The sequence below is a fragment of the Phalacrocorax carbo genome, chromosome 2 (assembly GCF_963921805.1).
Source record: "Phalacrocorax carbo chromosome 2, bPhaCar2.1, whole genome shotgun sequence".
Taxonomy (NCBI): domain Eukaryota; kingdom Metazoa; phylum Chordata; class Aves; order Suliformes; family Phalacrocoracidae; genus Phalacrocorax; species Phalacrocorax carbo.
This window is the reverse complement of record NC_087514.1, coordinates 22,153,768-22,177,740: the sequence shown is the minus strand read 5'-3', so window position 1 is coordinate 22,177,740 and position 23,973 is coordinate 22,153,768. Positions and strand designations below refer to the sequence as shown.

General features: G+C 36.5%; 1 protein-coding gene across 2 annotated transcripts in view; it reads right to left on the bottom strand.

Annotated features, from left to right (window-relative positions):
* LRP12 (LDL receptor related protein 12) overlaps positions 1 to 23,973 on the bottom strand; it is a 54,817-nt gene that overhangs the window by 16,045 nt on the left and 14,799 nt on the right. For both annotated transcript variants that reach the window (XM_064442249.1, XM_064442250.1), the window contains exon 2: positions 5,671 to 5,727. In XM_064442249.1, the coding sequence (XP_064298319.1) occupies positions 5,671 to 5,727 (57 nt within the window). The remainder of the gene's footprint in view (positions 1 to 5,670; positions 5,728 to 23,973) is intronic.

Genomic DNA, 23,973 nt, shown 5'->3' with positions numbered 1-23,973 from the left:
TCTTATATCCAACACCTGTCATACAGCATATTCACAACCTTCACATAAATAGGAAGCCAGAATACTCTCCCTACAGAGCCTGAAACTATAAGGACATTTCAGAGGTCAGAAAACACATTATAAATAATTGCCCACTGTTCTTTTTTACAATTTCCACACTGCTAGTCCAAAACTTGTGGGTTCTTGAAGTTTAGTGGTAGCACAATCAGTTACACACAGTAGTTTAAACACAAGAACTATTACAAATGAGGAGGCGTTTTCATTATTGTCTGATGATCAAAAGCTTTTAGAATCTTTTAAACTTTGGAATATGTATTTGCTTAAAATAACAATCAGAACGGATGCACTGAACAAACACAATGAAGAACGTAATAGTGCAAAAGTTGTAATAATGTAATTTGTAAACAGGTTATTAATTTTTTCTATTTTTATCCACAATCAAGCTTTTAAGATCATTTTTCAAGACTACAAGGACCTGAAATTATTGACTAGCTCTAATACAATAAAAAGTTATATTCTTAAATTATTATTACTTAAAAATATTTCTATATGGCGTAACAAATACATTTCTAAAAACAGGTTTAAAAGGATTAAAAGACAAAAATGCTGGCATATGCCTGCATTTTCTGTGTTGGCTTAAATACATAACTCTAGAAACAAAAATAAAACACAGTAAATTTACCATTTTCACATACAGCTGTAAGAAAACATTGCTTTTTATTAAAGCTTCATTCATGCTGCACAGATCAGTATTAACACACTTTGGCTACAGAATGTAGGACCTGTCCAAATATTGAGGGACAAAAAAGTCTCAAAATACAGAAGGATGTTATTTTATTTTCATATACAATCAATTATACCCTGGAAACTTTCTTGTTTTAATTTTGAGCAAACCCTATAGGTGGTGCTCTAATACCATGATATTTTGGAACACTGCTCCTGTGTGAATGATCTGGATATACTTTACATCTGTTCAGACAAGAAAAGGAAGGGCTGGAAAGAAAAAACGGTTATTCACAATTAAATGTTGAAGTAAAATAGCAGTTTTAACAGGTTTGAAACAAAGACACATGCGAAAAAGTAGAAGAATATGTAAGACATTTTGCACCAAGCCTGCAGATGTTGGCAAGCAATTCCACACACTACTTGGTTACTAGTGAAATACTGCTTAGCTTAAAGTAAGTTCCCTTCAGGTGAAATTTATACTGTTACAACATTCACCTGGTTTTATATATTTAAAAACTGACATACGAGATTTTGTCACTGAGAACCTCTAAGGATGCTTTTAAATTTGCCTGACAAACAAAATCACTACAAGATAAACGTACTCCATTCAACACACGTTTATTCAATTTTAAAGTTCACCTCCAAAAACTTAAGCATGCTACAAATATACGTACAGTGTATATCTGTTGAACAGGAACCTCCAAACACTGCTAGCAACTGTAAATTACTATGCAATTAGCTTTGCAACTTCTTATGCTGGCACAGCGCACACTGATAACTATAATCTGCTCAATCCAATCCCTGCAGTAGTACATGCAGTAACTTTCACTTGTTACATGAGTTTGAACAGAAGAAATTCCACATGGAAAGCCTGTATAACCAAAGTAGTATTTTCAGAGCACCATGTGAACTTCCAGTTTTACTCAAACTCAGATATTTTTTAGCCTTTGTTTGCAATACCATCCATATCCCTATATTTTCTTTATTCTTTTAATTAAGATGGCTTTTTCTCTGTTTCCACTAAAGCTAACACTAAAAAGCTAAGGGCAAAATATGACCATTTCCAGCACCATCCAATATGGGAAGAGAGAAGCAGACTAAGGAGGGTATGAGGAAGCAAGAATGATCAGAGGCACTAAAATACAGGGTGGCGTGAACAATACTGTACTTCTGCTGTAGAAGAGAAAAAAAAGGAACTGAAGAAAGTGTGTGTATGATCAAGTGGAGGTTAAAAAAAATAATCAAAGGGGATGGACTTGAAAAGGGAATTACAGCTTCCTTAAGTGAAGGTTAGCTAGATAAGCTAAGTGTACTTGCATGCTTCGTATATATTCATTCACTGAAATCTCTTACTTTATAACTCAGGAGACAACAGAAATCTCCCTCCCATTTGCTTAAAAAGTGTATAGAGGTCAAGATCAACTGCATAGAAGCTGTGCTGAAGAAGTGCTGTCATTTTGAGAGAGAAGAGTTTCTCAGAAAGATTTTTAAAATCAAGGATAACTTTTTAAAAGAGAACAGTTTGAAAGGAAATCCACTTTATAAAGCTAACAGCAAGACTTTTAAAATCAGCTCCTGATCCTCTGCTTAAGTAGGATGTTTCTTCTAAACTTTTGAAAATATCACATACATTTTGTTCATGTGTTTGTAAACATGGAGAATGTGAGCAACATCAAGTAGGGCATGGGAATCAAAATTCTGCTCATCCATCTTCTACCTGTTTTAAACTCTTTCCTTTGTGAGCCTTTATTTTATTAACAATCTATTTGCAATTCTGTTTGTTACTTTGCCGTAACTATGTTCAGTAGATTGCAATACTGTAATTAGGACTGAAGATGTTTCACAAACTAAAGTGCAAAATAATGGTTGTTCACCGCCCCACATTACAGAATAGGACCATGAACTACCTACGGGATGTTGACTGGTAAACAGAACAGAGCCAATGAAAACTTTACAGTACAGAAATCAACTTGCAAGTTATAACAAGAAAATAATTGAGAAACCTAAGCAAAAATTCTGTAGCAAGATCTAGAGAAGTAAAGAACCTGTAGTAACAGTGAACAACATGTCAAGGAAAAAAGTCACTTCAGAAAAGCAGGGAGAGGGAGATTAGGGATTTATCTTCACAGTAATGCCAGGAGATTAGTTGAAAAGATAGAAGAATTAGCTTTCAATGTGAACCACAAGATGATAAGGCATGCATTATATTGGACATGGTAAGGACATGAATGCAGCTGGATAAATGATCTGAAGGTGTTTAAAACAGCTTAGAGTAAAAAGAGAATAATGTTGTGATAAAGTCTAAACCACGAATAGGGAGGATAATTATTGCATTTGTAACTCTCAGGAGCCACTGAAAGTCTTATTTGGAGAACTACAGGGGAAAAAGGCATAGGAATCTTTGCCTCCAGGACAAGCTGTAAAGCTTTAAGTTAAAATGCCCTTTGCTCTGCAATACAGAGACACACTCAGTAAAAAGGAACCATTATAATTTAAAAAAAAAATTGTTGTGAACAAGTGTTTTCACCACTGCAGTTCTTTAATATGGGGGTGTGTGTGTGTTGGTTTTGCAGTTGTGGCAAGTACTGTGCTACATACCTGAAAGACAGACCTAAAAACTATTCCTCAATTTTTCAGATTTTAAAGGCATAAACACTGGTTCTCTAGTGATAGCTTATATGTAAAAGACAACATTCCTTTATTGCTGTTGGTAGAAAAAGGGTGCTTGTATATTAGGGGTGTATCTGCAACTTGGCAGATATAATATACAGCAAAAGCATAAATACCAAGGACCACAGAGTCTGTGCTATTCAAACATAATTTAGTAAGGTAGGTCGTGTAGCCTCACAGTGGCAGCATGACAGGAAATCTACCATCAAGACAATAATTTCATTTTAAATCCTTTTGCAGCAGCAACTGTCCAAGAAAATTGCTTGCTTGGTTTCAACACCAAGTTAAAGTTGGATTTAGAGAGATTAAAGGCCAGATGTCTTTGGTTCCATTTTACAGGAACTCTGCTTAAAATTCTGATAAATATAAAGCTGTCTAGGTATGCTTCATGAAATATATAAACTGCGAGTTCAGAAACATGTTTGGGAGACACAGATTGTTTCAAAGGAACTTAAAAATCATCTACATCCATCCCCATCTTTAATACTTGGGCTATACACCTAATATTTAAGATGTACAGACAAAGAACTAAGTAAAAAGCCACTGGGTCTGCCTATGCACTTTCTTCAGGTTTTCATTAACAGACTACCTCCATCCCCATTATCTCAAAATTCTCCAGTGAAGAATTTTGACTTTATATTAAGATAGAAACTTCAAAAGTATGATGTTTATTTTTCCTCAGCTGGTAAGCTAAGCTATTTTAGAACAAAGGACCGCCAGAACTACTATATTTTTTAAAAATTTATTTTTAAATGGAAGTCCTCACTGAATCTTTCTTCTCAGTAGTTAAAGGTCTGTCTACCACCTGCTGTTATCTTGTGTAGAAAGTTCATTCTGTTTCCTCCTCTTGGCACTGCCCATTTGAGCATGCTGGCCAAAGTACTGAAAGCGGAGTCAAAAATTCCATTCACCTCTTGCCTAGTACATGCTTTTCTGCCTGTATTGCAACCTGTGACACAACTGTTGCCATAAATAAAGGAATGAAGGGTTAAAACAATCTGAAAGCCACATAGCCAGGTTTTAGGCTCTCTGTGTGTCTCAATCTAATTCTAGCAACAATTGTGCCGACAATGGCAAGTATCTGTTATTTATTACTTACCATGTGCCACAAAGGTACTATATACGATACTTTGTGCATTACTGCTGTTGAAAAGCAACAACATCCTTCATGATGCAGCACAAGAACGGATAGCAAAGATCTATAATTAGATTTTTGACAGTCTGAGTGGCAAACGATGGAAGAGAAAAAGAAGGTAGTATGGTATAACAGACACCATCCACTGACCATACATTTATCCAAAAACTTGACTGTGTGCACAAGTAGCAATGTAACATTTGAAGCGATACTGCAAGGATAACTATAGCAAGATGTGCAAGCTGCTGTCAAAAAGGACAATTCTGCATTTTGACTCTTTTAGATGAAGGGTGTGAAAATCAGTTTGATATCAAGGGATTAATGGTAGCTTCCCTATGGGAAAAATCAGGCTTGTACTCTTTTACCCACAGAAGAAGAGTGTTTGTCTCCCCATTTGTACATATTCTGAGTATTTGTATCGTGAAACATGACCAGCAGCTTAGCTGACACTGCTTAACATCTGAAGAACAAAGACAACACAGTGGTATCACCTAATGCCTTGACGAACGTACAGTCACATCACTAACACAGAACAATCCCAGCCATGGCTGCTGCCCAGAAGAGGCCTAAAACCGGCCTACTGGAAGTAAACGTAGCAGCCTTTGAGCAATGTGTGCTGCTTTCATACCCCATATTCTCCCAGCATATCATCAGTTTCTCAGTTTCACGAGTTCTAAAATTCTTTTTTTCTTGTATTAAGGAAACTGTGCAGTCAAGTGTACAGTAGTTTCAGTTACCGCTTCAATCTAATCAGGTGAAACGCATAACTCCTGGATTAATATTATTTGATAGTAGCAGTGTCCAAAATTACATTTCAATATATTTCATTTCACAAAAACTTTACTGTGGAAAGAAAATATCAATTCAACTTAAACCAACTTTTCTCTTAGTTCAATGTTTGTATGGAAAAATAATTAAGCAGTCCACTTAGAAAGGCATAATCTGTTCGTGAGCATGCAGGTATCAATTTTATCTTATGAGAATTTTTCCATGTTCCAGTTGCTTCATTCCTTATTACATGCTGCAAAAGGCAGTAATAATTTTTATAGCCAAATATCTCTTCATAAGATACCAGGTGGCTTTCAATATTTACTATTTAAGTCATGCATGAAATTTAAACATTACAAAAAATGACTTACCCGTTGACACTCCTGAAATATGCACATTTTCAGAATGTTCTGCAAGAGCACCATTTCCTAAAATTAAACATAATGAATAAGCTAATTTCCAAGATAAAATTTGTAAAAATTCTTCAGATACCATTTTACAGAACAGAAAGAACAAAACTGAAGTTATTTTAATTAATATTAAACATTAACAGTCATACCTTCATTTTATGATAAAACTTAAGAGAAAAACTGAAGGAAAAGTTACTATACAATGAAAATAAAAATCAAGAATCACTAGTGTACTAGGAACAATTAAATACACTAGAAATGTAAGGAACAAGAGACTGATAGTAGCAAAGAGTTTTGAGAAACTTCAGGCATTTTAGATGGTAGTTAACATGAAATGTTATTTTCTTTTCAAGAAAGGTTTATTTCAATGTATCTTCCCCATCTCATCTGGGATGAAGATTTGTAAGTAAATGTTATGCAAATAAAGTCAACCAGGAGAAGACATCCATCTATTTCATAATGAATTGCAGCCAATACCCTTTATCCAGAAACATGTTTCAGATATAGCCAGGAACTAGTGACCTTCAACAGTAACTCCCCATCAACGTTCATTAAAACTAAGTATACTTCCAAAGACAAGCAATGAGTCCCCATGTGGTCATCAAGAGCTAGAGACAAAGAAGTCATTCCTCAAAATCTCATATTCTTTGTACTCCTCCAAAGTAAAAGAAGCCTGCTAAAGCAAATACGTTTGCTGATGGGTGGTAGCACTGGTACATGATGTGACAGATCTAGTTGTATTTGTGCACATTTCCCCCACTGAACAGCTCTCATTCTCCTCTCCTTTATTCAATACCTTTTCATTTAACCTTTACAACAAATTTGTAATAAAATCTTCCAGGCATTTTGGGAGGACAGAACTACTTTTGTAAATAAGCTGCTTTGACCATAGGCAGTGAATCTGAAATTTAAAATACATCACTAGGCAAATTCCAAAACCACAGCTCTTAATCCCTCAAAGTTTTGTAATATTCATGATTTGCCATGTCACACAGATTTTCATACACGTGAAATGGATTGTTCTATCAGCACTGCACTATAAGTGTGATATGTTTGGGTAACAAGAACCTTAAATACATGAAGAAAACTCAAATTCCTTTTATACCAAGCTTAAAGACTGTTAGAGTTGACCTAGAACATACCTGCCTAAGCAAGCATCTCAGTGCTCCTCCACTGCAGTAATTACAAATAAAATGTTTCACAAATTGCTTCCAGGGTTGACACCAAATGCACAAAGACAATTTTTTAATTTCCTAAGGACACAACACAGTTAGAAACTTGATGATCAGAATTTGTAGAGAAATATGAAGTCTAATTAATCTTTTTGTTGTTGTTAAAAAAGCCTAAATTCTTGGGCTCTTAGTAGTAATGTGTTTTCCTCCCCTCCATTTCTAATGTACTAATTTTGCTGCATATATTTACATACCAAGTTGCTTTGTCTCAATTTAAAAAAAAATTCCACACTAACAATTCCCCTCAACGTTCAAGTATTTTAAAACACAAACTATTTCAAATACTGTATTAGTGAGCAACTACCTTCCAGTTAAACTATTTTCAAAAATAAAACACCTGTAAGTTTTACAAAGCTATTCTCCAAATAATTTCTCCATTTTGCATATTAACTGACATGCTAACTTATGCTTGCCATTGATTTAATATCTTCAGTAACAATTAGCTCTAAATTTACAAAATAAACACTGTCTTTGTTGTAAAGTGATTTTACCTGTAACTGATTCCACAGAAGTACATTTGTCTTGTTTTCTATTATTCTCATCAATATAAGGAAAAAATATTAACATATTTCAAGACCTCATTTAAGCTAAAAATCGCGTAATGGTATTTAATCTTTCAAATTACAGTAGGGATTATTCCCCTTTTTTGTATTTTCAAAAAGGGGTTATCAACACATAACTGTATCTGTAGTTGGTATTGAACACTGCAAATGAACAGTATGACAAAAAAGAAGGAATTCACAAACATTTGGAAACACGAAAACCCTCGAAGTAATTACGCTGAGACAGTCAATAACTGGGCACTACATTGATAGCCCCAGAATCTGAATTACAGACAAGCTGCCTATACATAAAGACCAGGAAAACAAAACCCCCATAATTTTAATGATATAAGTTCTGATAAAAATAGAGTAACAAAACATGAAAATACTGAAATGACACTGAAGTGATGGAAAGAAAAGCAAAATATATATAAAAATTGACAAGAACTATAGCTCAGTCATAATGGGAAGCATACTGAAGTGGGAACTCGCATCCAAACCCCATACTCATTGACTTAGAATTAATGGTTTAAATTAAGAAGAAAACTTAAGTCAATATCAAAAATGGAACACTAATATTTTCCATTTAAATATGCTTTATGATCTAACAATTAATCTCTTGGCATACAGTTATGTCACATTTATTGTCAAACTAACTTCAGTGATTAGTCAGAAGCAGCACTAATATGTAATGATGAAGCCTCAACTCAGATCCAAGTATCGTAATATCAAAATAAGGTGTTTTTTTTTAAATTATTTCCTTCCCAATAATCCTTCATTACATGAAAGATGAACCTTAGAAACCTCTCAGACTATTACTTCCTTTTTTATTTGAAACTGTCACTGAAATAGAGTGTGTTCAGATGCCATTTAAGTGTTACGAACTGCTGACACCTTTATGCAATTTTTAGGCAATGTTCCTTATGTGAGCTCAAAATTATGTCACACAGTTCCATACAAACTGAGCCCACTAGAATATCAATATATAACAGATCAGTAATTTCCATTAAGATATGGGAACATAATTATCCTTGAAACTCCTGTTAGTCTATTTAATACAGCAGAGTACGAGTATATAAAAAAAATTCCTTAGGTCACCAGTAAGCTTTCATATTTCTTGATGTTTTAAAGAAGTATTTACTATTCATTCCCATTTAAACCTGAAGTTTAAAACTGAAACAGGTGCCACCTAACAAAACTTGACAAAAGTTTGCCCACATCAGTTACAGGAGCTGGTTAAGTATGTGTGACAGCACAGCGCTGGAAGACGCTCACCAAGAAGATCCTGCACAAATCCATTCTGCCTGCAAGAAACCAAGTTTGTTTTTCAAAAACTGACATCTTCCATCACTTCTTTTTTTTGGGTAACTTCTTAAAATAAAAAGAAAAAATTAATCACTTGTGTAAACAGGGCTATAGTCATCTTCTTCATATCCTTTCATAAATGGACCACTTTATTTTAAGTGGTATTAAACAGAAATACAGGTCAGCTTCAGTCCTGCAGCTTAAGATGTGGTCAGCAACAGCATTTAAGTTAAAAACTTCGAATGGACAAGGCTCAAGATAAAAACAAGCATTTACTATGGTTCTTTTTCTGAAAAAAAAAATAATCAGTAGAATCCTTGGTAAATAGGATACAAGATATGTTAAAATACTGGCAACCTATAGGTTAAACAAAAGTACAGAAAGTACTTTTAATAGCTTCCTATTCAAGTGCACATGAGTGTCACTATCACTGCTGGTAAGATCTCTAAAGATTCCTTGACTGCAATAAAGAAAAAAAACCAGCCAATTGGTTATTAAATGAGTTAGACTCTATAGAGTATGTTTACAGTATGGAACAATCTCCAATTTCTGACGTGCCTTTGTGTGTTGAATAACTTTAAAAATCTCTTCAATATTCAAAGTATGGTTATGGCCAAAGCTGGTCACTGATTCTAATAGACTCATCCATAAAATTTTATTTTCACAGCACAAAGCCAGTCCCTTTGACCTTCATCAGTTTTTTCTATCCCACTCACATCATCTGAGCTGAGATGCTGCCTTCTCTTAGGAGCAGGGAGCAACAGACAACAAGTAGCTCCACGAACACTTGGATTAATTCGGTTTGATTTGTGTCTCACAGCTGACTGACCACAGAAGCAGGCAAGACAACACTAGATTTGCCTTCAGGTCTTCCAGCAGTTGAGGCATTTCTCCCCTATCAGTCTATACATAACTATGTTAAACATACCCCACCCCACTCTGAACCCAACTCCCTCACAATGCCACTTCCAACCATCCTGGTCAAAGAGCCATGAGTCCTATGCTCCTATATGGAGTCTGGAGAGGAGAACAAAACTACGTGGAAGATAAAAACCATAACCTTGGAAGGTATTTGACTCACTAACATCCAAGTTTCATCACAGATAGGAAAACAAACACAGGCCAAGGGAGTGGGGCTGACAACATGGAAAATGTTGCAAGCAGCAAACACTCCAACCAAACTGCAGAGGAAAACTGTAAGGGGAAAGTGTGGAAAAACCAATGCTTTTAAACTTGAAAAACATGACATGTTTGGAAAAAATAGCTGCCAAGTTCTATATATTTGAAACCCAGACAGTAGCAATGATGCTCAGATTAGCGTGGAGGCTAACCACAATGCAGCAGCCTTCATTTTAGGATGTTACCCCACTACAACCCTCCTTCCCCGCAGCACAACTCTCTCAAAATGGGAAGAATATCAGACACAAAAGATTACCTGCATAAAACTTCAGAGCATAAAATTAAGCCTGCAGTCCTGAAATGAGCTTCTTCTATTAGTTTTTCTCAGATTCATGCAGTTTCGAAGATAGCCAAACAGATCCCCCCCAATAATTCTGTCCCTCTTAGTAAAAATATTCAGATTAAACAACACAAGCTTCTGCATACCAGATATGTGAAGTTGGACGTTTCAGACAAAGAACAAGAAGTTTATCTAAATATTGATATATCTGAGACAGCAAACAATGACTCTTAAATGAAAACCCTGTTTTAATTTCAATTTGACTAAAACTAGTAATACAAATGCACAGTGAAGTGATAAATATCGTAAAAGTACACCCAAAAAATTGGTACGTGCAACTTTGTCCACTGTGATTCTAAAGTAAAATTTTATAACTTCAGTTTGGAAGAACGTCATGTATCTTGGAACTCAGTTAAATCCAGATAGTGTTTTACAGAGAAATTAACTTGATTGTTGAAATGAAAATGAAAATTCTATATGAAATTAAAAATGAAAAATTCTATAGTAGCAAACACCACATTTAAGTTACCGTTATTTTTGCTGTTAGACCAAGTAGTTACTGTCCACAAAAAAAAAAAATCAGGCACACATATCTCCATTGAAGCTAAATTCTTCTAAATCAAGATTAAACCTCTGCTATTAGCTTTAATAGCCAAATTACAACCCCCCTATAAATAGAACTGTAAAATTTGAGGAACTGCTGTAACTGAATGGCTGTGAAGAGAGAGCTTTTTCAAAACTACCTAGAGTTAAAAGGTACTGTGGTCCATAATGAACTCTACATAAGCAGACTGGACAGGATATTTCTCTTGAAGCACAGTTATCAGGAACAATAGATCAACTCTTCCTGTATATCATGCATATCCAAACACCCTTTATCATGGTACATGTTCAACTTACTTTACTTTAGATAACATACTTCATGACCAAACTTCCCTTCTTCATCCTACTCCCAAAATTCCTCTCTACTCTGTGCGTTACCAAGAGTAAGCTTAACTTTGTGACATTGCCTCATCAGCTGAAGTTACTTTGCATTAATCTTCACCAAATTTTGCTTCTAACTGACCAAGTGTGTATGATGCCACTAAACTAAGAATCTTACTATACACTTCCATGAACAAATTGAGGCTGCCTTACATGTCACCCCACTAAAAATGGACCCACTTAGCAATACTCCCTGGTCCAAAAATGGCATTATCCTTCTTGATCTAGAGATATGGGAGCTGGAAACATCCATGATGCCTTCCAGCATGCTTCCATTTTGCTAGCACATTCTGTGACAGTCCCAGCCAGTACCTGCCCCCCCAGTTCCTGCAAGTATCTAGGCACAGTTGTGCTCCACTTGAAGACACTGTGTATCAGGCTGAGTCTGTGGGAGAAAAGTGTAAAGGCTACCTGCCTACCCATCATACCTACAGTTAATCTAAGGTTAAAATATGCTGGTTTAGAGCAGAGCATGTGGGAGACCAACAGAAAAACAAGTACTACCACCCCCCCTCCAGATAAACTAGATGACCTTTAAAGGTCCCTTCCAACTCAAACCATTCTTTGATGAACACATTTGTTCAGTATGTAACCCAAACCACTATATTGAATTATTTACATGTAGGTCACATGCAGTTAATGAGGCAAAAAAGTTCGGTCGGATTCTCCTCAGTCTTTTAGCTCATTGTTTCCAACCTCCTTATCTCCTGAACAGTTTGCACGTATATTTGTTAAACTACTGTCCATTTAGAATTGAATGCATTAGCTGTAGGGAATTAAAGTTGTAACAACAGCAAAGAGCTACATATTCACAGGTATACAACCATGCTGCTGCCAAACTCTCCTGCACTGCAGGAGCAGTACACAGTAAATTGAGATTACACAACTGAGGAAAAAAAAAAAACTTTCTCTAATCTCAAATGAACATGAGGATATGAAAGGGACTAGACTTGGGTTTTTTCATATTTTATAACCTAGAAGTCTCTGAGAAGTCTCCTGTACTTTCTCTTCTATCTGTACAAAAAGTTCTCTACCGCTGCTAAACTGTATTACAGTGCGTTCCTCAGAAGACAGGAACAGACCTACGTGTGCAACTATAACATTACAAGAGACAAGGAACTGAAAGTGGAGCAAATAGAGAGAAAAGGCGGGGGTGGGGAGTGAACAGTCTAAGCATTTGAAAGTTAACCTCCCAGAACGGTTCATGAAATAAACAGTATTCTTGCTACAGGGAATGCTTCAAATTAAGGTGCAGCAGAGCTCAGAGTACACAGTTCACTGAAGCCAGGCAACATTTGTTACATCTCTATATTCAGTAACAAAGCAAAGCAGCAGTGTCATTCCCAGATTCCTACGGAAACCAGTCACAGCCTTTAGACGTGACACCATTTTATTATTTCCTGCCTTCTGATGACTTAGTTTGCAATCAGTGCACTCTTTTGATTACAGATATGCGTGAAATCAAATTAACACATTTGTGCACCAATATGTATTTGGATTAACTACTCAGGATAAGATTCATGATCCACAGTCATCTCATTTTCATGTCTTTATTGTTTTCTTTTATACAGTGCATTGCATCTTTGACCAGAAGTTTCCGTCCTACACCCAACTGCTGCTTACTTCCTTGGCAAAGGGCAACACACGCTTTTGCATAAATTCATGCATTTCATGACCAAAGCCAATTAAAAAAAGCATCATGTAAAGTGGCAGTATTGACTTTTAGGCATTAACCGATCAATATTCTCCAGTTTAGCTAAAGAATCTTTGCAAGAGTTATTGACAAATTTTGTATTATTTCTTTTTAAGTCAACAGTTTGGTGTTGACTAGTTACATACAGTTCTTTTCCATATTTCCTTAGGGTTAAGTGCTGGTTTCATAGAAGTTTCAGGTGATCATTTGTAAAACAGCACTAAGCTGTGCAGAAGGATGTAAACTGACCGTAAGGGAAGGATTAAATAACCATTTCTTTTAGCATAAAATTACACATGCAATAGACAGAAACATTGAGCGAATGCTGTACTGCTGTGCAGACATCAGTCAGAATTCTCTACTAAAGGCAAGCTGAGTAAGAGTGACAAAATTTACTCCAAATCCCTATAACAGAAGAATATCTGCTACAAAGAAGATACAGTAAATATATCTAAAATTTCAAACAGTGAAAGCGAATGTTCACGCAAAATGACGGTGTCATATACTCGAATAGTACAATGGCATAATTAATTTCTTTAATTAAGGAAAGAATAAAAGTGACTAACATGAAACTATACTGAAATAGTGGCTTATTTAAATGTGTTTATGATACAAAAGCAGGAAATAAGCACATAAAATTTCACTGTAAAAACAGATAAAGCACAGAATTTGTTTACAAGACTCAGTGCTGTTCTTTTATGTAGTACCATTTTTATTTTAGACCAACTGTGATGTAGTTTTATTTAGAAAACTAAGAACTAAAGAATCAATTCTGCAATGGAATTGTTTTATGTAGGTTTTAGATTTTTATTTTTACTTTTTACAACAACCAATATCTACGATTTTGTGCTTAGAAAATTACTTCTTGGGTATTAAACAATGGGTATGGTGCTGCTGGAAGTCTGCACTGTACACTTAAGACCTGCTGTCCAACACTGCATTTTTGTTTCACCCCCTCATACTGTTCTTTCTTCCTCACAGAGGGACTTTAAATGACATGCAGCTGCACTATACTTCTGAAAAAACAGGTCTTTATTCATCTCTTGGTGAATAAAACACAACTACAAAGTTTCCAAATCTACATTCACTGTACAGAGCCTAAACACAAAGTTAATCAGTACTTGAGTGAACAACAGTGCATACCTTTATTCTTATAATCTTGATAACACTGACTTAAAAATCTCCGAAGAAAAATATTCTTCTACTTTTACATTCTTTAGCACTGTAACATTATTGCCCCCACAAAAAGAAAAAAAGTGTGTTTATTCTTCAAAAATTGACTATTAAAACAGGTACTCTAAAAATCAAAGTTTACTACATAAATAAATGCTTTGAATTTGAAGAATATAAATAGATGTTACGATCTGATCATTAAACTTCTCTGACAAAACATAAAATATCCTTTACTTCCAATAATTTTATGGTGCTAACTTGGGATTTGCCTACATTGGAATTTTATTTCAGATAAGAAGCATGCTTCTGAATCTCCTGATCTGCTCCACTTCACGTGCTTTGGTTCACATTATGCTGTGGCCTTGGAGCCATCAAACTGGACTCTTTCTAAATGATACTAATCTGGAAGATGTGCTCCTACTGGTAATGGGTGCTCAGTCCTCTGCACCACACCTGAGCTAGTTCAAAGAAAAAGTGTCAGAAATGTATAGGGCACAAACATCTTCAGCCTAACTTGTTTCACTGCACAAATCCACTCCTTCCAGGCTGTGGGGTATGCCAATGCAGAGACACCCCCAGCTACCCGAAGAGTGCTCTCTGCTCGCTGCAGCTCCAGCACTGCCAGGGAAGCTCCACCTCAACTGCTCTATACTTGTGGCTTCTCAGTCACTTTCCACTCTTCCTTCTCCCTTCTATAGGAAGGGACAGCTCTTCCTTTTGCCAATCAGACACACAAAGAAACCAGCAGTTCTGTACTTGGCCGTAGTTAATGCAGCACAAACATTTTCTCTGGGTGTACTGGCAGGAGAGACTCTCACAAGAGAGAACAGGAAATAATTTTGAAAGGGATCTTTCCACACCAAATAAGCAAGATAACCCGAGGTTCCTTTATCCTAGGTTGCAAGAGAGAAGCTAGAGCAGTAACTATAGCAACTCTGATACAGTGCTGCAGGCGGAAAAACCCCACATCTGGTCACACCTGTAAATCCCACGAGACAATTCTGAATTGACTCTACTGTCATTAAAATACAAAATTTTAAATTAATAACTAAGCTAACTTGACCTAAGAGAAGGATTTTTGTGTGAAAAGCTTCAGAAAAAAAAAACAAACAGCAAAAACCAACCAGTTAAAGCTTCTCAGTTTTAGTTTGAAAAGGTGGGGACAGAAAAGAAGCTGACTTTTTTTTTAATTCTCAAAAATTCCACAAACTATTTATAGACAGCTCTAATATACTTGGCAGCAAGCAGTGGAAATTGGAAATCTAGCAGAGACACTGGCTCAGCATCAACAAGATTCCTGATTTTAAGCACGTAAGTAGTCCTGTTCGTGTCAAACCCTATACTTCTGCCCAGCCAGGTATAAAGGAAGTTACTTGACTGACCACTGCCTGCAAGTTGTACGTGTTCTCAGGTGGTAATCTGGTGCAGCATTTCAGATTATATAGAGAGTACAAACAAAAGAGCTTACTAAAACCAATTAAACAGTAAATACAGCCTTCCAAATTACAGTTAAATCTCAAGTAACATTAAAAAAAATAGATAAGGAAAAGGGAGTAGACTAGAAACTGAGGGGGTGTGAGGGCAAGAGGGACTATACTGCCTACCAATCCTTAAAGGAACTGTATGCTTTATAAGGCTTAGGTGCCTATTTTTAACTGCTTAGCCCCTATCATGAATGCAAACCTAACCATTTGCCCTATTTGAAAACATTCTACTGCCATATTACTTAAGCCCAGAAAATGCCAAAGTTTAACTATTTTCAACAGCTTTATTTAAAATAATAAAACTCAATTATTTTAACAAAGGACTGTTCAGAGCCTCTGTGCATGTTCAACTGCAGTAACTATTCTTTTCTTCTCAAATTCCATTTCAGATACGAAAAGTATTTCACATTTGAGAAGTGCCAGACTAGGGGAAAATTTCGATGTGTGGGCTGCACAGTGCTTATACAGTAGGGGGAAGATTTGTTTCATACTCTTGACACACTTCGTACTTCTATCTACTACAGTTTCTTCAAATCACTGTTGCAGTAAAAAGACTGGTTTTGGTTTTGCTCCTGCTCCATGCAGGTTTAGATTGATTTCCCATCTTAATTCCTTGTACCTACAGGAACAAATGACAGTAGGCAAGAGTCTGTACAGCTGGTATATTACATTTAAAAAAACAAACTGCAAAACCAAAAAACCATCTACAGTCAACAGAAGATTTCAGGCCTCTACAGAAGTTAGATGGTAAAAGCAGGGCTTCAGGTAATATATTCTTAAGATATAATACTGCTGATTATGTTTTTCTTCAACTGCTTTGATTCCATTCCATCTTTAAAATGTGCTAACAGAAGAAACAAAATAATCATTCATAAACTAATAACTACAGCCATCATAAATCTATTATAAGCTTGCAGAAATGAAAATATTATCTGCTACTACCCCAAGAATCCCTACCAGGAACCCCCAAAACATCCAAGCTTCTAGTTCCAGATGACAGCATGACTCAGACTTACAACTGATTTTTTCCAAAAAAGACTCAAGTAGTGTAGGAGTACTTGATATTGGGGGGTGGGGGACAATCACGAGGATCTTTGAAAAGGAGGAAAACACTGCTCCACTGCTGTATATTTATTATGGAGCCTACACCTCATGTGAGCAACAACTCAAACAGAAGAAAAAAAAATCATCACCTAAAATACATCCAGAGAATAACAGTTTCAAAATCCAGAAAGCTCACTGGATTCATAAAATAAAATTACAAAATCTATTTAAGTCTTCAAGGAGAGAGTTTCATACTTCAGTCCTGAGCAAAAGCAGGGGATTGAGAATAACCATAATTTCCAGATTTACTAGATTCTTTCCGGAACATTGGCCTGAGCATATAAGGGAATTCTGGAGTCAAGAGTATGTACCTGCTGAGCTTCAACTCTGCCTTCATGAAGGTATCAACGATAAATTAGAATTAACTGCAAAGCATCCCAGCTGCATTCACTGTAATGACATAAGTGAATAGAATGCAAGCCATTTACGGGAAAGGGTGGTAAAGCAGCAGTATATTTACATACACATTTTGCACATACATCAAATATAAAAATCATAAAAGCACAGCATGTTTATTGCAGCTAGGAAAAACATCCTCATTTGAAAGATAAAACTGTGTTTTCTTCCCTCCTCACTACTTATTACTAGAAATAAAACTTTGATTTTGACAACCTTTTCTACTCTTTAATGTGTTTTGGTTTCTTTCTGATAGAATTAAAAAGAACTGCAGAGTTCCCAAGAAAGCTTGTTTTCTTTAATTTACACAAAAGTTCACAGAAACCACAGACCTTGCAAATACTTCTGCAGGCTTGTTTATGCAAAGTCTGGCAACTGAAGTTTTTAGACCCCTAGCACTTATTCAGACTGAAACTGAACTTACACAAAATGTCACGCAGTCTGCCCAGCTATCTTCCAATAATATAGGACAGATGCTTTGCTCCTTATTAATGCTTCACTGAACTAATTAAAGTGTAGAAATAACCTTGCACAGCGTAACTCGGCACATCACCATTCATATGGACTGAAACAGCACAGTAAAAAGCACAGCCAAAGGAGGGAAGAACTCCTAAGGCAATGCACTTCTTGCCTGTGCCTTCAACATCTGTAAAACAAAGCTTTTTGTTAATCTCAAGCAAACACCCACACGCAAAATTAATTTAATTATTTACTTTGAATAATATTATCTGCTCTAGTTACAGCAGACAGAAGTGGAGATGTCACTGAGTTTCAAGGGAACCACAACATGGTAGATGCTTCCATTCTCATTGTTAAAAAGACATTCAATCCACATAGCTCTTTCTCTACTGTTATTTGTTAGCTTCAAAATCTTGATCACTGTGATAGCAAAGGCTATTAATTAGCTACCCGAATTTAAGACTTGCCTAAACTATGCTGTTTACTAAATATCCTCAGGACTTCAGAAGAAGAGATGAACTTGCTATAACTTGCCAGTCATAACATACTGCATTCCTCAAAACGCGCCATGAATTGCATCTATTCAAAAAAGACAGACCTTAAGAGAATATAGATTGCCTGCAAGATATGAAATTTATTTTACTCAGATTAATAACTTTTTAAAATTAAGAATCAGATCTTAAAATAGCCCAGGCATACTCCTGGTACAAACATGTGTGCAGACATGCTTGTACGAATATGCTCAGCACCCATGTGAGAACTGTGTGCATGACAGTCTTGCTACTTCTACATTCTTTTGTTCAAACAAATTAATTTCATCAAAGCAAACAAATAAGAGAAATAACCACTAAAATTTATAATCCAGTAAAAGTTATTTTCTCTCCAGTGTTTTATGCAAGACCTGCATATACTTCAAGAAAACTCTGCTACAGCTACTGCATTGATTCAGTTCTTTGATTCTAAAGTAGGAACCTTCAGGAAGCCCCATGGGTATTTGAAAAAGTCTAGCAGTCGTCCATATAATTAAAAAACAACAGAGAAATAGGTGTAAATCTCTGACATCCAAAGTAGTATTTCTTTCCCTCTCTTTGGAAAGCAGATCTTTTCTTTTTTCCCCTTGCATGTTATCTGCTATTAATCCTGTGATTCTTATCCTGCAAGAATGATGCTGATGCTGTACCTCGCACATTAGCATGAGTACACCTGTGAAAGAATTTAACACCTTATGCTTCAGACACTATGCAGTGTCTTAAATACAAATTTGCAAAAAGTCTAGTCATCTTTACTTGGCTCACAATATCTGTAAAACAGAGTAACAGTGCATTTTTTCATAACAGCACAAATAAGCATATTATTATAGCATTATTGTGTCAGAAACTGTACAAACACGAAAAAACTTGCTCCACAGAGCTCACTGTTTTGTGAAAACTGTATACGTTACTTTTTTTTCAGGTAAAGGAAAGGACAATAAAAAAAGCATAATGCATAAAACAAATGGAAATCCCAGCCTGCCAGGTACCAAAACATAATCAGATGGCAGTGCTTCATAGGAACCACAGCAGAGCCAAGAGGGTTTGAAGAAAGCAAGTATGATGGCTTTGTGTTTCCCATGGACAGATCTACCCAGGTGGTGGGAAACACAAAGGAAAGAATGGATAATCTTGAGTAATGTTAAGAAGTGATAAAGCTATTAGTACTAAAGAACAACTGGCAGAACAACAGGCTAGTAAACCCAAGTGAAACGGAACTTTGACTTATAGCTATCCTGTGCTAACACTCCTCCTTCCCTCTCTCCCCCAAATAACTCAGAACAAAGTTCAAAATTCTGAACACCAACGGTAAAGGCTTCTCCCCTTCCAGTAGTGGAAAATTCAGGAAGCATTTGGGTAAGCCTGAATTACATTAATTGTGCTGGATGTAGGTAGAGAGACAGGAGAGCTGTGTGAAAACAGCTGTAAAACAGTAATTTCAATATAAAGACAGATAAGATCACCTTTATATGTGATGAAAAGAAGTGCACAACTGACAGCCAAAACACTTCTTTTCACACTGCAGAGTACTGCAAACTCTTGCCACGGAGATTGCCAGTAGTTAGAAAAGAAACACTATCTTCTACTATCAGGAACTAGAAACAAGAGTGTTGGATAGTACTATGACTCCACAATTGCAAAATGAAGCAAAGAAACGTGTACAGTTGAATAAACATTTGACCTGACGGCCAGTTGAGGCAGCTGCAATTCAGCAGAGTACAGCACACTTACAAGACAGCCATAGCATACCTAACATTAGTCAAAGAGGGCAGAACAAACACTTAAACATATCATTTCCCTCCTGTCAAACTACATCCCTGACACACACAAATTACCAACAGAAAACTTTAAATGTGTTAAAGGAGACACACAGCTAATTTACTATATGGATTCTGGTTTTGCCTTTTTCCAAGGCGGGGGCCAAGGCAGTGGGTATTTGTTACAGAAAATCAGAAGATCACAATGACTTGTAGATGCCATAACATAGAATAAAGGCCATTTGTATGACCCTAAGTGCACTTTCTGTGCCTGCTCACAATAGAGCCAGTAAGAAAAAGTCTCACATTGTACGGTCATAAAATCCCAAGTTTTATTACATTACAGTAGCTCTAAGCATGCAGAAGTCCTGCATCCTTTAGCTTTATCTCATTCTTTTTCGTAACATGGCATTTGAACTGCATCCTGCTTTCTTTCTCAAACATGCACAGACACTCCTGCCCCATGTGGCAGAATCATTTCAATTAGAGCGCTTTGCAAGAAATTGGAAATGTCTATAAAACTCAAAATATGCTTTGTTTACCTCAGGGTCAAATAACCCCAAACTTGGTGTCTCATTGGACTCTGAACCTTCGTGTTTTAGTGGTAAATTCACAGCAATTCAAAAGAGCAGTTAGACTTCCAAGGAGTTAGTTGAAATAGGCACATTTAGAGAGGTGTGAATTGGCCTATTCGATTCCATCTAATGTTACCATCTTAATAAAAATGCCCTACAGAGATGAGTGACAAAGAAATAGGCTGCTTTTTTTCACCCAAACACAACCATACTTAGAACTGTACCATCCCGCTCAGCTTCAATACAGCTGGTGTGAGGCTGCTGATTTCCAATAGCCCAGTCCTCAGGCTCACCCACATGCCATAACTCACCACCGGCATAACTAGGAAAGAGGGTTCATACACAGATGCACTCTCAGCTCCTCCAGGTCTTGGGATGTTCACCAAGAACACACAGAGCAGCTCACACTGCAAGTACGTTGGAGTACACTGAAAACCTTACCAAGCCACCAGCTACCCCATGGAGGGAGTATCAGGTAGCCACAAGTGAGCATGCATACACACACTGAGATGCTTTCTCTGAGACAGAGTTCCTGCGACAAAAGCAGAAATAGGAAGAGAGGCTTAAACATAATGAGAGGAATGAGCACCTTGGAGAAGAGAATGTGATCTAACAGGTATTTCCAAAATCCGTATCATTATTTACCCTGACATTCATATTTATAATTACCTTCCAGTGTGCTATCCCTACACTTAGCACATCTTATCTCCATTTTTGCCTTGACACAAGCTCTTCTATATCTTCTTCTCATCTATTGCTTGCTTGGCCAAGAAACATTCTCAGTACACATTTACGAGTCATTAACTTCCTTCCTGAGAAGGGTTTTAGCAACTAACTTTTTTTTAGGAAACTGGAGTGCAGGAAAATCTTATTAAATATATGGGATACTATGGCAAAACATGTTTCCACTCTTCCTCTGAGGAAATCCCTGCCAAGAATCATTCAGATAACACCAGATGACTGAAGGTCAAGTTACATAGTTACTGCCCACCCCTTTGTCTACCCAGTTCACAACCCGATACTCCAAAAGCCACTTCAGCTGTTTAGTTTGCACAAATTCACTGTTATCTGGTGATCTGAATATCAACTTGAGCCTAGTTTCCCGTGGATCACACAGCATAAGAGCAGTTGTGCACATCTGCACATTCCCCACAACTTCCAAATACTCTTCCGCCAAATGTGGTAAAAGTAGTCCAAAGTAACAGTCCCAAAAATCCAGTTAATAGGAATTTCCTGAAAAAAATTATACATGTCTACTTGTATTCCAACATAAAAGCTTCATTGCAAAACTTCTTGTTACTTAATGTAGGAGATTCCACATAGAATACAGTAATCCTTGAGAAAAAAAATGTTCTGCTTCCAATAAAAGCTAGCTGGTCTGAAGGAGCTCTCTAAGTGGCAGCAGATGATCATCACCAAACATTTTAAAGCCGTGTGCAACCATTTGCTTAAGAAACAAGAGCTAAAATACGCAATGCACTGTGTTTCTTATGTGCAGAAAAGGTTTGGCATTTTGGGGCTGAGGCACATTAGTCGGTAGTCACATTTGTAAAAACAGACAAGGATAGGAGTTGGAGTTTTAAATAAAGTAGAACAGACACGCTGCTCTCAAAGTAGCCTAATTCCAGTTCCACAATGAAAACTCAACAACCACATCCTTCCCCAAAGGAGGCTGTTTGCATTTAAATGCTTTAGGACCTTTATCTTCCCTCTGAGGGACCGACTAGCCTGCCTATACTGAGAATTGATACTTCTCCGAAGAGCAGTTCAGATCAGTAAATCACATTCCTGTTGCCTCTTGTCCCTTTAATAAGTTTGCTTTTCCCCACACTGACTCTGCCTCAAGTTAAGGCAAACCAACACTCCCCACTTCACACTCACGCACAAAATCAGCATAGGACTAGAAATGTGGAGTAACAAACTCCATTCATGCACAACCATGGAACAGCTATTTATTTTCTGAGCTTCAGCTTCTACCCTGCAAACAATATTTTACAGGAATACTGTCAGTGTGAGGGGTTATTAGTCTATCTCAATACTCAAACCTCAGATAATAAAAAGCTTTTACGAAACTACACAAATAATATTTTAAAAAGAAAAATATTCACTGAAGGTTTGTTTCCAAGCATGTCACATTAGTAAAGCACAGTGAATTTAAATGCGAGTTAGGTTTATAGTATTCTTTTGGAATAAGGCCTATTTTTAAGAAGAAAGCTCAGTACCAGCAAGTCACCGCTTGATACACGAGTGTTCTTCTATAAAGAGATGCAGTGTATAAAATAACAGCCAACTAGGGAAAGAAAGAGCGCTCAGATTCAACCACTGTATGAATGAAACAAAATGATTTTCTGAAGAAAGGGATGAAGAACGCTTTGGAAAAATAGCTATGTGAAAAAGATACCAGTATTTTACGTTAGTACCATTTACCAAACTTGACAGGCAGTTGTATTCTTTTGGATGTAGCTTCCTTTCAATTTGCATGAAAAGCATTGTTACACTTGTGCATTGATGAAAGCAGATTACATCCCTTACAACTCCTTACTGGCAACTCTGCCTAATGAATAATAATCAGCCACAGTTTAAGGGCATTGGTTTCGCTGTGTGTTTGCTATTCAAAAAAGGAAGAGGATATCACTACAAGAGGTACCGTTCTGGGAAAGAAGTATAAAGGAAGTCTGGACTATTTCATAGTATCCGAGTTTTCCATTCCTCATCTTTTATTGATAGTATATACATACACCGATTTCTAAAATTGGTAAGTACTTTCAAGCTGATATAGATGGCAAAAATGAAGAATAAGGTTTATTTGTATAAAACAAACACTACAAAGACAGAATACTTGCAAATTCTTACACTGTTTATACTTCACCACTGATTGTTATCCACTTGATTGTTTACTTTCAGTGGAAGGATCTGCTCAGAGGCTTGGTATTGACATTACATGAAAACTTTTACATGGATTCAGTCATTACCAGTGTTGGGGCATGAAGAGATCTTTTCAAGAGATCTGTGTATTTGCTAAGTATTTTAGCCAGTTCAGTTCCCAGAAGGTAGCTATTAGATTTGCTGTGGCTAAAAGTGATGACACTTCTGTTGGCCTCTCTCTTCTCAAAGCAAAACAAACTGTATAGGTTTCCAATGTAGACCACCTACAACAGAGATAAATGGCCTAAAATAATCCTGGATGGGTAAAGCTTTCAAATGTAGTGTTTTATAAAGATAATTTTGAATTAATAAACACGCCACTGAAAATTCCTAAGGTCTAAAGTTAATTTCATTGCTTATAATCAAAGTGCAGGTAACAATTTTACTACAATTTTAAAAGCAGTTAATTTTGACTTGACTTTAAATTTTACTGCTGGCATCAGTAAAATCAAACTGATTAAAGCAGCAGAGCAAAGTCAAGGCTGAGTTTGGATTAAAATTCCACACCCTTCCCCTTCCAAATATGTATATACATATTCAAAGCAACCACAGGACTTAGTAGTACTTACACAAAATCATACACACACTGCAAAACCAAAGATCTACCTTGACTTTGCCAACATCTGCTGACACAGAATGATGGATG